General features: G+C 35.9%; 1 protein-coding gene across 1 annotated transcript; it reads right to left on the bottom strand.

Moving 5' to 3' along the window:
- Window positions 1-7,874: 7,874 nt before the first annotated feature.
- LOC106758448 lies at window positions 7,875-13,726 on the bottom strand. The gene is made up of 6 exons (XM_014641375.1): window positions 12,229-13,726; window positions 11,643-11,892; window positions 10,566-11,213; window positions 9,666-10,433; window positions 9,320-9,509; window positions 7,875-8,048 (listed from the first exon to the last, which is right to left on the bottom strand). Exons 1-6 carry the CDS (start codon window positions 13,724-13,726, stop codon window positions 7,875-7,877), a joined length of 3,528 nt encoding a protein of 1,175 aa, XP_014496861.1.
- Window positions 13,727-14,635: the final 909 nt, after the last annotated feature.

Raw genomic sequence — 14,635 nt, forward strand, 5'->3', positions numbered from 1 at the left:
AACAGGCATTAAATGCCATTAAATCCTTAACGTTTAAAGTGATAAGAAAAAAGAAATTTATGTTGCAAGCATATCTACTCTACTTTGTGTAGATTGTTTATTACATGCATCCACCTACTTCATCTTATACAAATCACAAGTCGACGTTAGGAACAAAGAAGATATTCACAGGATGTTCTCTACATTAGAAGTCGTGCCTGGAAAAATTATACCAGTTACTTTTGTCAAAGTATTGAAAAAGCAAGTATGCTCTGACAAGTTGACTTTAACCAACGACTGCTTCATACGACAAGACTGAGAAAACTCAAGGATCAAGGCAAAAACTCTGTATAACAGATATCTTTTTGAGAATCCTTTAAATAAAAGATTATTAAAAAGAAGAATAAAGAGAATAACATATAGAAAAAAAGAACTCAAGCGAAGAAACTTCGAGAGAAAATCTCAAAAAGCGCATTTACTCAAAAGAGAATATCAGAGAGAGAAAAGCTCAAGAAAAAAATTATATCAAGCTTCATTGATATATATAAGCTTTCTATTGTAAGAAAAGAGAAGAGAGAAAACACTTAGTGATTCTATTAGATTGATTTGTATTGAACATATATCTTCTTTACGAGAGTTATCATCCAAGGACCAATCGTTTGATTGTAAATTTTGAAGATAATTAAAACACTTTATGTTCAACTTTAAGGAGTTAAACGGTAGCTTGACGGGTGTATCTAGTGGAAACCAAGAGTGGGTGAAACTCAACTAGACAAGTATATTTGAAGGATACCAGGAGTGGTAAAACCAGGAGTAGGTGAAACTCGATACTAGTCAGAGTAACGATGGTTACTTGAGTGGCTAGGGATACCAGGAGTGGTGAGAATAATCAATTGTAATCTTGTTGAAGATTATAGTGGAACCCTATAAGGTATTAAAAGAGACTATATTTAGCTCGGTGGAGCGAACCAATATAAACACAATAGTGTGTTTATTGCTTTATTCTCTTTAAATGTTTCTCTTCCAAATCCTACAGTTTCACTTTATTTTAATTTATATAAAAGCTCCTACTATTAAACGACTCTTTATTAAAGAGCTATCTCTATCAAAACGTTGTAACAAACATTTTTCAATGATTAAAAAGCACATACTAAAAATAATTCATTGCTTAAACTGATATTTAAAGTCAAGCGTTTAACAACTTACGTAAACTTTTTAATCCTCAGTGCTATATTATCTCCTCAGTGCTATATTCAACCCCCCTCCTCCTTCTAGTGTTTTTCCAGGTAGTTGAGTTGGTGTTAGAGCTAATCTCACAGGGTTAGTTCTTAACACGTCTTGAGGAAACGATCCTGAGACATTGTTTTAAACATTTTGTTTTGCCTCTAGACAATGTCAATTCATTTTTCACATGTTCATTTTCTTTTGAAACTTTCTTGTTTTGCTTTCTTAGTTGTTTGAAAGCGTATGATAATTTAGTAGTTTTGGATAAAAGTTCGTTATACACTTGAATAACTGAATTTGTTTGAAAGCGTATGATAATTTAGTGGTTTTGGATAAAAGTTCATTATACACTTAAATAACTGAATGTAAATCTGAAAAATCTACCTTTTGTCAGAGTCGTCTGACGAGTATTCAATGTTGTCTGCCATAAGGCATATATTTGTTTCCTCCTTTTATTCTTCTCATGATTATGAGGAGTAGAAGTCTTCTCAGGTACTCATAAGTACCTTCTTTTTTCCCTTTGTGAAAAGACCGTCTTCTTCTTTGACTTTTCCAAATCAGGACATTCAAACCTAAACTGTCTCGGTTTCTTGCCTTCATAGCAACTGACAGGTTCTTCTTTTTATTTATCCTTTTACTCATTCCTTGAGGTAGGCCCAACACATCTTCCTTTAAATAAAGGACTCTTCTTTTTCTTCCATATAGAGTGGATTTTTCTTGAGATGAACGATAATTTTTCTTCTTCTTCTTCGTTAAAATCATCTTCATCATTGTATTCCTCCGAGGGTTCTTCTCGATAGTCTTTGATCTTTAAAGGAATGCTCTTTTCTTTTCTCAACATCACATATTTTTGTAGCTCTAATTTATGAACCTTCAAAATGCCTATAAGCTCCTCGAGGATCAATCCATCAAGGTTTTTGGATGTTCTAAGAGTTGAATGGAATTTTTAAAAATTTTCGCAAGTAAATGTTTAAACTCTTTTGTAGGGGTTAGACGGGTTTGAAAACGAAAGCAGAAGACAAACTTGTTTTTATACTGGTTCACTCACAACTTGAGCTACATATAGTTCTCCCTATAGCACTTTTAAGGGTTTCCACTAATCTCAAAAGATTACACTCGAGTTTAACCACTCCTGTATACATAGTTTAACTTACTAGACTGTTTAACTCCACTGAATTAAACTTATCAGTATTTGAATTCACTTTTGAATATGGAAACAACAAAGGTTTTTCAAGATACAACATAAAAAAGATAACTCTCATAGAGAGGATATGAAATTTTACGAAGAAATTCTAAAAACTTGTAAATAACTTTTCTTTTTCAAAGAATAATCATTAGATTATGTAAGCTTAAAGAAAACAACAACGTAAGAGAATGCAATGAATAATTCTTCATTGTCTTCTCCTCACGCAGTCCTCGTTACATAGGCTTTTTCGAAAAAGATCTATTACTTAGAGCTTTGACTTTCACATAAGGATATAGCCTTTTTGTACGAAGTTAGAAGCTATGTTGCGTCTTATAGAGACAATTGTGTTGTGTGTACGAAGGAGACATTCAAAAGGCATGAAAAAAAAAATTCCTAGAATATCTTCATGTTGAGATTGTTGACAACACAATATTTATATCACTCTAGTTTTTTATGATGACAACACATTTTTAATAACACATGTATTGTTATGTGTTACATGTTCCAATCTTCAGTGTTGATTGTTATCTTGATGAACATGTTTGTGTGAAATCTAATATATGAATGCATATTCATTGTTCTGATATATGTGACATATGTTGTGATTGCATTACATATACTTTGGAAAAGGAAAACCACATGCACTTTTATGAACTTACATTGTGTGGCATAACTGCAAGTTATAAGTCGACTTCATTATGAGGGAAGTCGAATTAAGCTCGTGACTATGCACAAATTAACAAATACAGTGCTATGTGAGATTTTACACTGAAAAGAATTTCAATGTGTGCAGTGTTAAAAGTCTGACAAGTGCACCGAATCGTATCAAGTGATAATAAACGGTAAGTCCGAGTATCGTTTCCCTAGAGACTCTTAGGCCTAAACGTTCGTGTGAATTCTTGATTTCTTAAGACTTGATGGAACGAAAATTAGGGTTTTAGATGCAAGACATAAAATAAACATGCATGCAAAGATTGATCAATTGACAGTTGAACTATATGGATGAATGATGTTGTTGGGGTTTATGATTTCATCCTAATCCACCTCATATATTTCCAAATTCTACTTAATTCTACTTCTTTATCAATGTTAGTGCCACTTTCTAAATTCCCTTAATTTCAATATCTTGGTGAATAGAGTCTACTCTTAATTACTAGTTTATTATGTCTAGTCTCCCTAGTAACTAATCAAGCATTACATAATTCGCACAAAAGTTTAAGACAGTTGGTCCTCCTATCCTTATGTCTAGGTAATATTTCTATCAAGAGAATTCCCTCATGTCTAGACCTACCCATACGTGTCCATATAGATAGAATCAAAGATTATGCTATAGATACCACTTGATACGAGACGCCTGAGAGAAGTTGACCGAAGGCGCGATTCAACTCCGACGAAGCATCTACGATGAAGAATACGCAGCGGAATATGAGAAGAAGATGGAGAACTGGAGAAAAATGGGTTTGAACTGTACAAAACCCTAGAAACACAAACACAAGTCAGACTAAGTTCGAATCAAAGGTGCTATGCAGATATTACAAACTGTTTTGTAATAATGTCTCAATGACTGTACAGTTTTGGTGCATAATGTGTAATCTTACAATTTGCAGATTTCGAACATATGTTGTACTAGTCCCATTAGCTTTTTACTTTGCATTTCAATTCTTTTGAATGGTTTACTTCTTTTACATGGACTCAAGCTTTTTGCTACAACATACCTATAATGTTCAATACACCAATTCAATCGTCAAAAATACAATGTAATTCTGCAGCAACTGATTTGAACTTAGAAAAAGTGCTTAAAATAGATGAGTTGACTACTAAAAATGCACAAAACCATTTATAGTCATTGTAACTTCATACAAACATGTTTAATCGATGAATATAAACTTGTTTGAATCAATATCCTAGACAGATTCAAGTTACATAACAATTTGATGTATCCAGCTCATGTGCAACTCATATTAATCAACTCTAATATCCAAAATTGGAAACAACACTTTAAAACAGACTTGGAACAAGGATTTACACTTCAAAACAATATTGAAATTGGCTCAAAATCAGCAGAAGATACAACAGATAGTTGGCAAGGATCTAAAGCTTCCAACCAGATTTTTAAAACAAAATGACTCAACAAAGAAAATGCAGATCGGTCAACTGCCAATGCACTCTGAATTTCCAGTCTATCACCAAGCCAATTGCCAAGGCAATTTCATGCTTATATGGTGTTCATTCCAGAACAGTTTTAAGTAAGCATTGATACTTATCAAAATAGCAAGTCAGATACGCAAATATCCAATGAACAATGACTGACAAATGCTAAAACAGATTCAACCAACACAAATCTGCAATGATTCTGAAATGCTTGACACTAATCATGCACTTGAGCTCCTCATAAAGAAGGTCATAGCTCATTTGATTGTGCAGAATATGTCTATTCACTCAGATTTCCAGATGTAGCATTAACACGGTTTTAAACCAGATTTTGATAACAAGACAAACAGTTACACATGACTGAACAATACTGGAAAGGATGCTCAAATAAAAAAAATGACTCAAACACACAAAGTGACCGAATAAAATGATCAAAATGAGACTCAAGTTCAGGACGAAACAAACAGATGCACAAAATCAGTTAATTTGGAAACCTAAACAGAGAATACAATAGATCAAGAAGAGACTGAATCAAAGTAAGACAGAATCAACAACTCAAATCAAATCAAGACATAAAAGGAAAATTTAATTGACAACGCGGAGATTGAACAAAATAAACGCAAAACAGTGAAAACATGAAGAACAGAGGCAAAACAAATCAGAGACAATGAACAAATCAGAATCAGATTCAAGAGAACTCAAAACAGATTGAATCAACATGAAACCGAGACAACAACAATATGAATCAACACAGACATAGAAGGAATCCAGACAGAATCGAAAATCAGAGATACTTAGTTGTTGACGCGTGCTCGAACCGAGCTCTGATACCACTTGATACGAGACGCCTGAGAGAAGTTGACCGAAGGCGCGATTCAACTCCGGCGAAGCATCTACGATGAAGAATACGCAGCGGAATATGAGAAGAAGATGGAGAACTGGAGAAAAATGGGTTTGAACCGTACAAAACCCTAGAAACACAAGTGAACCCTAGAATGGTGAAGGAAACTCGGAACAAACCGATTAAACAGTGAGAATCGAAGTTTAATCGGTGTAAAAGGTTTGGTTCATTTCAAAAGAGGTTTTAATCGGTGGATTTTGGAAGACAAATGGTGGAAAGGTGTTTAGACAAAGAATCAATCGGTAGAAATGGTTGGAAATGGTGAAATGAGGCTTTTAATCGGTGGAAACCTAGCAAATGGTGGATCTGTGGTTCGTGGTTGGAGACGAAGATGAACCGAGAGAGAAACGGAGCTCTTGAGGGGTGGTTGGGAATGAAACTGAGAAATGAAATGGTTGGTGCGTCTGAAGCGTGAGAATGAAGTGAGCGTAGCGAAGACGCGATAAGAAACCTGATGCGTGGCTGATGAAGAATGACGCCACTCGTCTAATACAGATTGGAGCAATGGTGATGTAATGTGATGAGAGAGAATTCTGATGAGGAAAAGTGAGAGAATGAGGTAGTGTGCTGGAAGGTGGCTAGAGGAGGTCCCATGGACTCTCTAGCCTGACTTTCAAGGGAGAATTAATTCTGGATTTCAGAAATCTAATTCTCATTTAGCTCAAAAGTGATTACAAGATATGTTAGCATGCCTATATATAGGTCTAAATGTACCACATGCCTAACACATTGTGCACATGTCTATTACATGTAAAAGAAAGACTACACTAAAGACATTGGGTTTGGGCCCCGCGTATCATCCCCTCCCCCTTGGAAAGGATTTGTCCTCAAATCTTGATGGTTCTCATGAGGACTTATTTTTAGTTGACTTTTTACAAACTCCTCCTGGATCAAAGATAAATCTGCAATAAACATTAAACATAACACTAATTAGTTTTCCTTGACCCAAAGTATATAAAAGAAAATTTTGAGAAGATGGTTTCTTAATTTTAAAATTTTCAATATGATGATTATAAAGAAACCATGCTTCATTTGAAAATGTATTTTTGTCTTGAGTTAAAATTAATGGTAACTCTAACTCAAGTTTTTGATTGCCATATTTTAAAAATTGAAACTTTTGAAAAGGTTGAATGGCAATGTTTTGGAAAGAAAAGATGAATTTGGAACATTTAATTTCAATTGAAGAAAAGTTAAAGGATAGAAAACCTCCCCTTTTGGGTTCTAGATTAGGATATGTTGTCATCAATTTCTTTTCTTCCCTTTCCTTCCTTTCAATTTCTTTCTGCTCTTTCTTTTATAGTCTCTCTTCGAGCTCTCTCTTTTCTTCCTCTTCTTTTTTCTCTCTTTCTTCTTCTTCTCTTCTCACTAGTTCTCTTCTCACCCTTTCTTCCTCTTCTTTTCTCTCTTGTTCTCTCTTTCTCTCTCTTTCTCTTTGTCTTTCTTCTTTTCGTTTTCTCTCTTTTCTTCTCTCTTGTCTCTCTATTCTTTCTTGTAATTTCCTATGTTCTCTCTCAAGTCTCCTTTTACTTCCCTCATTCAAGAACTTCATGAGTTTTTCTCTAAACTTTATTTCCCTACTATTGAATCCACTTAATTTTTCAATGAATGACTTACCTCCTCTATTAAACTCTCTCATAAATTGTAAATTTCTTTGAATCTCTAGAGGTAAAAATTTTTTTCTCAAACAAACTTTTAATTCTTCCCAGTTATTGATGGGAGATTTTCTACCTATGGTAACATGATATTCTCTTTCTTCCCACCACTCTCTTGCATACCCTTCAAACTTGGAAATGTATATCCTAGGAACACAATTTTGATTTGCTCGAGAAGAAACATGATATGTCTCATAAGGATCACTGATTTTAGCCATGAGTGGATGTATTTCTTCAATTTTCTTTTCCCAAGCTAAGTAGGTTAAAACACTTGTCTCTCTACCAAAGAAAGGAATATACCTATTAGCTTGATCATATATATCACACTCAATCCTATCCATTTCCCAAAAATTATTATTTTTTCTAGATTTTTCAAGTATATCAATCATAGTTTTGAAAGCTTCTGGATGGTCAAAATTGACATAACTACTCCTAGAAAACCTATGACTTGACATCCTTTGTTATTAAAAGTTATTCTAAAAGGACACACAAACAACAATCGGACTCTAAGACCCCTAAAAACGTACGGACTCTAAGGCGACAAAAGTCACACCTAAACGTGAACATAGAATCACACACAAGCTAAAACAATCAAATTCTACTCTATGTCTAACTTATGCTAAAAAGCTAAAAGAAAAGCAATTAAAGTTGCCAAGAATTGAAAGAACACCAAGGACTCTTCCAAGCTTGGACTTTATAAAGGCCCTTTGCAAACCAGAAAATAAAACTAACAAAGACATTGGCTGACACAAGCCCATCAAATACACAGAAAAATAAAAAATTACAAAACATTCAATCCTAAGCTACATCCCAATGAAGCTATAACCCGCTGGTGGTACTCTGCTGTACAGTCCACTGATGCTACGGTCCAACTCTTTTGTGCCCAGATCTTGTCCAATGCATTCCAGAATCTCGTGCTCAATCTTGCAGCTTCAATTCGTTGCTGTTGGATATCCTGCAATCACACCTGCACACAATTGTTGTGAGAATTCACTTAATTAAAACAAATGGCAGACAAAGATATAGGGTAATAGACTTCCCTTTCTCGGTCTTGTGTTTCTTGCATTTTAAATCTGCTCTAGCACTATTCCTAAGATCACTTTGCTGTGCCACCTTGTTTTCTACCCATTTTCTTGTTTGTCTTTATTGACCTTCTTGGTTTTGTCTCATCATGTGTAACTTTGATCTGCCATTCTTAATTTGAGCTTTCTTTGCTTTTGAAATCTGATCTAGAGTCTCTTGTGAGTCTGTTTGCTCTGTTGTCCTATCCTGTTCTGCCATTGCTTTTGCTTAGCCTATCCATCTCTGGTTTGAGAAGCACTTTCATTCTTGGTTTTGGAAATTGAAAGAGGTTTGTGTGCTTGGTAGCCTCTTAGGTGGTGGTAGTCTAAAAGACCTACCCATACGTGTCCATATAGATACATCCAGGGAGATGTAAGGACGAAACTCCGTGAGATTTGAGTGAAAATGCAGCTTGGACAAGCAAGAGATCCCATGGAACGGAGATAGATGTTGGCTGCAGCGATGNAGAGCAGATCTGGAGTTGCTCTCGGTTTGGTTTGNGGAATATGGTGATGGCAGCGGAGTGGAGGTGTTTGTNGTGAAGTGAGATGGAGGCTAGCTTGAATGGANGGTTCACAACTTCAGAAGGCTTCCCAAGAGATGGAAGAAANTTGCAATGGAGTTACAAGCAAGGAAGATGACTTTCGGTTGAAGGAATTGTGCTTTCATGTGAGCANAATTTCTTTACTTGATTCCAAAAGTATCTTACAAGCTTTGCCAATGAGATTTTATAGATCAATCTCAAGGCCATGTGTGGGAAATACTTAGATCCANTTTTTACGNATCTTAAGCCAACTAATCAAACATGTGCAAAATGTGGATGGCTTCTAGAAAGCCTTATTAAACATGTGATACAAAAAGCTATGTGCATAAGGAGGATANAAATACTAATGCCGCCCCTATGATGCTAGACACACCCCCCCTTATGTTGCAATGTCTTTTTTACCCCTCTCCATGTCTTGGTAAATTTGTATCATCTCCTTGGTCTCCAAGCTTCCATCCAAAAATAGCAAATAGTATTTGACCTTGTGGAAAATACTCATCTTGAAGCTTTTTGGCCATCCCTCTTGTGATAGGTCCTATGGTGCTAGTCCTTCTTGTATCATCCCCTCCTTCTTGAGAAGGATTTGTCCTCAAATCCAAAGGATCATCATCTTCACTTGCATAACCTGCAAAAGGTTTAAGATCAGCAACATTGAAAGTAGCATGAACTCCATATTCAAGAGGAAGATCAAGTTGATAAGCATTAGGATTAATCCTCTTTAAGACTCTAAAAGGACCATCTCCTCTAGGATTGAGTTTGGATTTTCTTAGGTGAGGAAATCTTTCCTTCCTAAGATGAACCCAAACTAAATCTCCTTCATTGAAGATCAACTCTTTTTTTCCTTTATTATGTTTCTTGGCATATTTTTCATTTTGTTGTTGAATTTGAATTTTAACCCTTTCATGCATTTCTTTGATAAACTTAGATTTAGAAACCCCATCTTGATGAACAAAATAAATAGAATTTGGAAGGGGTATTAAATCCATAGGAGTTAAAGGGTTAAAACCATAGACAACTTCAAAAGGAGACAATTTAGTAGTTCCATCAACTACTATATTGTAGGCAAACTCAACATGAGGTAAGTACTCATCCCAAGATTTGTGATTTCCTTTAAGAACTACCCTTAGTAAAGTGGAAAGAGATCTATTGACTACTTCAGTTTGACCATCTGTTTGAGGATGGCAAGTAGTAGAAAAAGATAACTTAGTCCCTAATCNAGACCATAAGGTCCTCCAAAAGTGACTAAGAAATTTTGTATCTCTATCCGAAACTATTACCTTAGGTAACCCATGAAGTTTAACCACATCTCTAAAGAATAACTTTGCTATGTTGCTTGCATCATCTACTTTGTGGCAAGGTATAAAATGAGCCATTTTACTAAATCTATCCACCACCACAAAGATAGAATCAAAACCCCTAGAAGTTTTGGGAAGTCCTAGCACAAAATCCATACTTATCTCTTCCCAAGGGGTTGATGCAACATGCAAAGGAGTGTAAAGTCCATGAGACATTGTTTTAGACTTTAATTCTAAACAAGTAATGCACTTAAAACAATGTCTTTGGACATCCTTTCTCATGTGAGGCCAAAAGAANTTCTCTTTCAACATGCCAAGGGTCTTGTCTACCCCAAAATGCCCCATTAATCGGCCCTCATGTGTCTCTTTGACAAGGAGTTTTCTATGTGAGCCTTGGGAAATGCAAATTTTTCCTTCTTTAAAAAGATACCCTTCCCTCACATAGAATCCCCCTTGTGATTTATTAAGACACTCCTCATAGATATGAGCAAAATCAGGATCTTGTGAATACAACTTAAGAATGTTATTAAATCCAAGAATTTGAGCTCCCAATGTGGCTAAAAGATTAATTTTCCTTGATAAAGCATCAGCCACCACATTGGATTTTCCTTTCTTGTATTTAATAACATAAGTGAATTGCTCAATAAATTCCAACCACTTAGCATGTCTCTTTTGTAACTTGTGTTGACTCTTCAAATACTTAAGTGATTCATGATCACTATGAATGATAACCTCCTTGGCAACAAGGTAATGTTCCCAAGTTTGAAGAGCCCTCACAAGTGCATAGAGTTCCTTGTCATAGGTGGGGTAATTACAAGAGGCACCATGAAGTTTTTCACTAAAGTATGCAATTGGGTGTCCTTCTTGTAATAATATTGCACCTATGCCAAATCCTGAAGCATCACATTCTAGCTCAAAAGTTTTGGAAAAATTTGGCAAAGCTAGAATGGGTGCTTGTGTGAGCTTCTCTTTGAGTAGCTCAAAAGCCTTTTGTTGTTTTTCCCCCCAATGGAATGTAACATCCTTTTTCACCAACTCATTGAGGGGTGAAGCAAGACTAGAGAAGTTAGGAACAAATCTTCTATAAAAGCTTTCCAACCCATGGAAGCTCCTTACTTCTCCTACATTCTTTGGAGGAGGCCAATCTTGGATGGCCTTTATTTTTTCTAGGTCCACATGAACCCCATTTTTGGTGACCACAAATCCAAGAAATATGACACTATCAACACAAAAGGTACACTTGTCAAAGTTTGCAAACAATTTGTGTTTTCTAAGAATTGNTAAAACAACTCTNAAATGATTTTCATGNGTTTGCAAATTTTGACTATATACCAAGATGTCATCAAAGTANACAACTACAAACTTCCCAATGCAATCCCTAAGGACATGATTCATAAGTCTCATGANTGTGCTTGGAGCATTTGTAAGACCAAAAGGCATAACTAGCCATTCATATAATCCAAACTTGGTCTTAAAGGCAGTTTTCCATTCATCACCCTCTTTAATTCTTATTTGGTGATAGCCACTTTTTAAATCTACCTTTGAAAATATTTGTGCTCCATGCANTTCATCCAACATATCATCAAGCCTAGGAATGGGATGTCTATACTTGATTGTGATGTTGTTGATAGCNCTACAATCACAACACATGCGCCACTTTCCATCTTTTTTTGGTACAAGCAACACTGGTACAGCACATGGACTTAGACTCTTTTGAACTAAGCCTTTATCTAGCAACTCTTGGACTTGTGTCTCAATCTCCTTAGTTTCTTGGGGGTTTGTCCTATAGGCTGGCCTATTAGGAAGAATTGCCCCTGGAATGAAATCAATTTGATGTTCTATTCCTCTTATGGGTGGAAGCCCTTTTGGAATTTCTTTTGGAAATAGATCATCAAATTCTTTCAAAAGTTTTTGAATGGGTGGAGAAAGAGTTGAAGTCTTTGGATCACTAGATGTGCATGTAAGTGTCCCTTGACAAAGGAGAATGTATGAAGGTTGCTCAACTTGAAGTGTATTGAGTAAAGTCTTTTTGTTTAAAAGAACTTCATGTTGAGTGACCTTAGGTGGTACATTTGTCTCTCTACTCTCCTTTCTTTTTGACTTTTTCTTTTGATCATGTTCTTGCTTTCTTAAAGACTTCATTTGTGCTTGATCCTTAGCCACTTGGGTAGGAGTCAAAGGATGAAGCACAAACTTCTTGTCCTTTTGATGGATAGTGATGGTATTGGTTAGACCATGATGGATAGTTTGATGATCAAATTGCCATGGTCTCCCCAATAACACATGACACGCTTCCATGGGAACTATATCACATAAAACTTCATCTTTGAAGTTCCCAATGGAAAATGCCAACTTCACTTGATTCTTGACTATTATATCCCCATCTTCATTTAACCAATGAAGTTTATAAGGTTTTGGATGGGGTATAATATCAAGCTTCAACTTCTCAACCAACCTTGTACTACAACAATTGCAACAAGAACCACCATCAATAATGAGAGAACAATGATTTTCTTGAATTTTACATCTTGTATGAAAGATGTTCTCTCTTTGTGATAGGTGTTCTAGACTTGGTTGGTTGCTAAGGATTCTTCTTGCCATGAGAAGTTGTCCATCATCAGCATATATTTCCTCTTCTTTTTCTTCTTTCTCACTCTCACTTTCACTAGTTGGGGTATCACTTTCACTACTATAAATGTCCTTGCCTTTCAAAATGATGTTTCTCTTTGTAGGACATTGAGTAGCTACATGACCCCTTCCTAGACATTTAAAACACTTGATTTCACTTGTTCTTGTGTGTGAGGGTGTCTCTTTCTTGGGTCTCTCTTCTATTTTGGCTAGAGGTTTAAATGACTCTTTTTCTTTAAAAACTTTCTTTTCAAAAGTAGGTTGAACTTGAACTCTTTTAGAAGAAGATTTTCTCAAGTTTTGTTGTTCTACCTTTATACACATTTGAACAAGATCATTCAAATCTCTATAAGGTAGAAGTTCAACCCTATCTCTTATGTCAAAATTGAGCCCACTTAAAAATCTAGCTAAAGTAATTTCTGGACCCTCTACTATGCCTGCCCTCATCATATATAACTCCATCTTTTGTCTATATTCCTCAACTGTCATAGACCTTTGTTGTAACCTTTGGAGTTTATCCATAAGTTCCTTATTGTAGTAGGAGGGAATGTGCCTCCTTCTAAGGGCAGACTTAAGATCATTCCAATAATGGATGGGAGGGGCTTGATGTCTAAGCCTCTCTTGGACTAAGGCAGTCCACCAATACATTGCATACCCTTGAAAGCTTAGGGTAGCTAGAGAAACCTTTCTCTCTTCACTTACTTGGTGGCAAGCAAATAATTGCTCCACCTTCATTTCCCAATCAAAATAAGCCTCAACATTGTCCTTCCCATGGAAGTGAGGCAACACAATATTGACTTCTTTAGGGGGTGGGGGTGCATGAGAATTTCTCCTATGCCTCCTAGAAGTAGAAGGTTGATGAGGGTAATAATCACCCATACTCAAAGAATTCCCTCCCTCTTGAGAATTTTCACTCTGACTTCCCCTAGACTTACTTGCCCTTATCAATCTTAATTCATCTTGAATAACAGCATTTTGAAGCTCTCTATTGACTTTCTCTTCTTTTATTTCCCTTCTCATTTCCTTGAATTCATTAACTAAAGCTTGAAGAGAAAAATTTTCCTTTTCACTATCACTAAGCCTAGGAGAATGTCTTCTAGACATTATGGTGGACTTAAATGTTATTCTTGAAATAAAGACTAAAGATTTTCACTTGAAAGCAATATTCCAGGTAAGGGTGGTGAACCACTAGGGTCACTTAATAACCAGGCCTTGTCCTTGCCAAATATGCTTCTAGCTACTTACTAGAGTCTTTAGATCAAAATCACTCTTAAATCCACTTAAGTCTTAAAGACAACAAAGAAAATACAAAGCAAAGAAAACAACAAGGATTGGGACTCTAAAATTCGGACTCTAGGCGCGCTCCTAGTCCTTGAATGAAAACAATGAAACTTGAAAGTAAAGATGGAAAAGTAAAGGGGAGGTCTCCTATGGTGAGGCTTAGACTTTGGATCTAAGACACACTCACCGAATACCCAATTTTAGGTTGTGAGACTTCTTTGAGTCTAGTTACAAATGAGGGAAGAGCACTTGTGAACTCTAGCACCTCACTTGCTTGGATTTGGAACTTACAACCAAAAACCAATGAAATTTACAAAGAACTTGGTAAAGGGAAAACAAAAGAACATTAAAATTAGGCTAAAGAAAGAATGTGTGCAGCTTTGGTTGCTCTCAAAGAACTTGAATCTATTAGATTCACTCCACAAAACTCTCAGCTGCAAGTGATCACTCAATGAGACGAAATTTTGCAAAAACACCCATGTGTGCTGGTTGCTGTTTTGGTGCACTGCTGCAGCAACTTTTGAATGCAGATTGGTCACGGATTCCCTTCCCTAATAGCCATCTTCTTGCATTTGTTTCTCATCATTGAACCTTCTTTGATGCTTCCACTTATGGTAAACCTTCTGAGGTACAATTCACCTATCCAGCAAACCAATTAGCCACAGGAAATATAACCACAATTGCTAGAAAAGTCGCAGCCAAAAGACAACAACACCAGGATTTACGTCAAAC

The sequence above is a fragment of the Vigna radiata genome, chromosome 1, assembly GCF_000741045.1.
Source record: "Vigna radiata var. radiata cultivar VC1973A chromosome 1, Vradiata_ver6, whole genome shotgun sequence".
Classification (NCBI taxonomy): domain Eukaryota; kingdom Viridiplantae; phylum Streptophyta; class Magnoliopsida; order Fabales; family Fabaceae; genus Vigna; species Vigna radiata.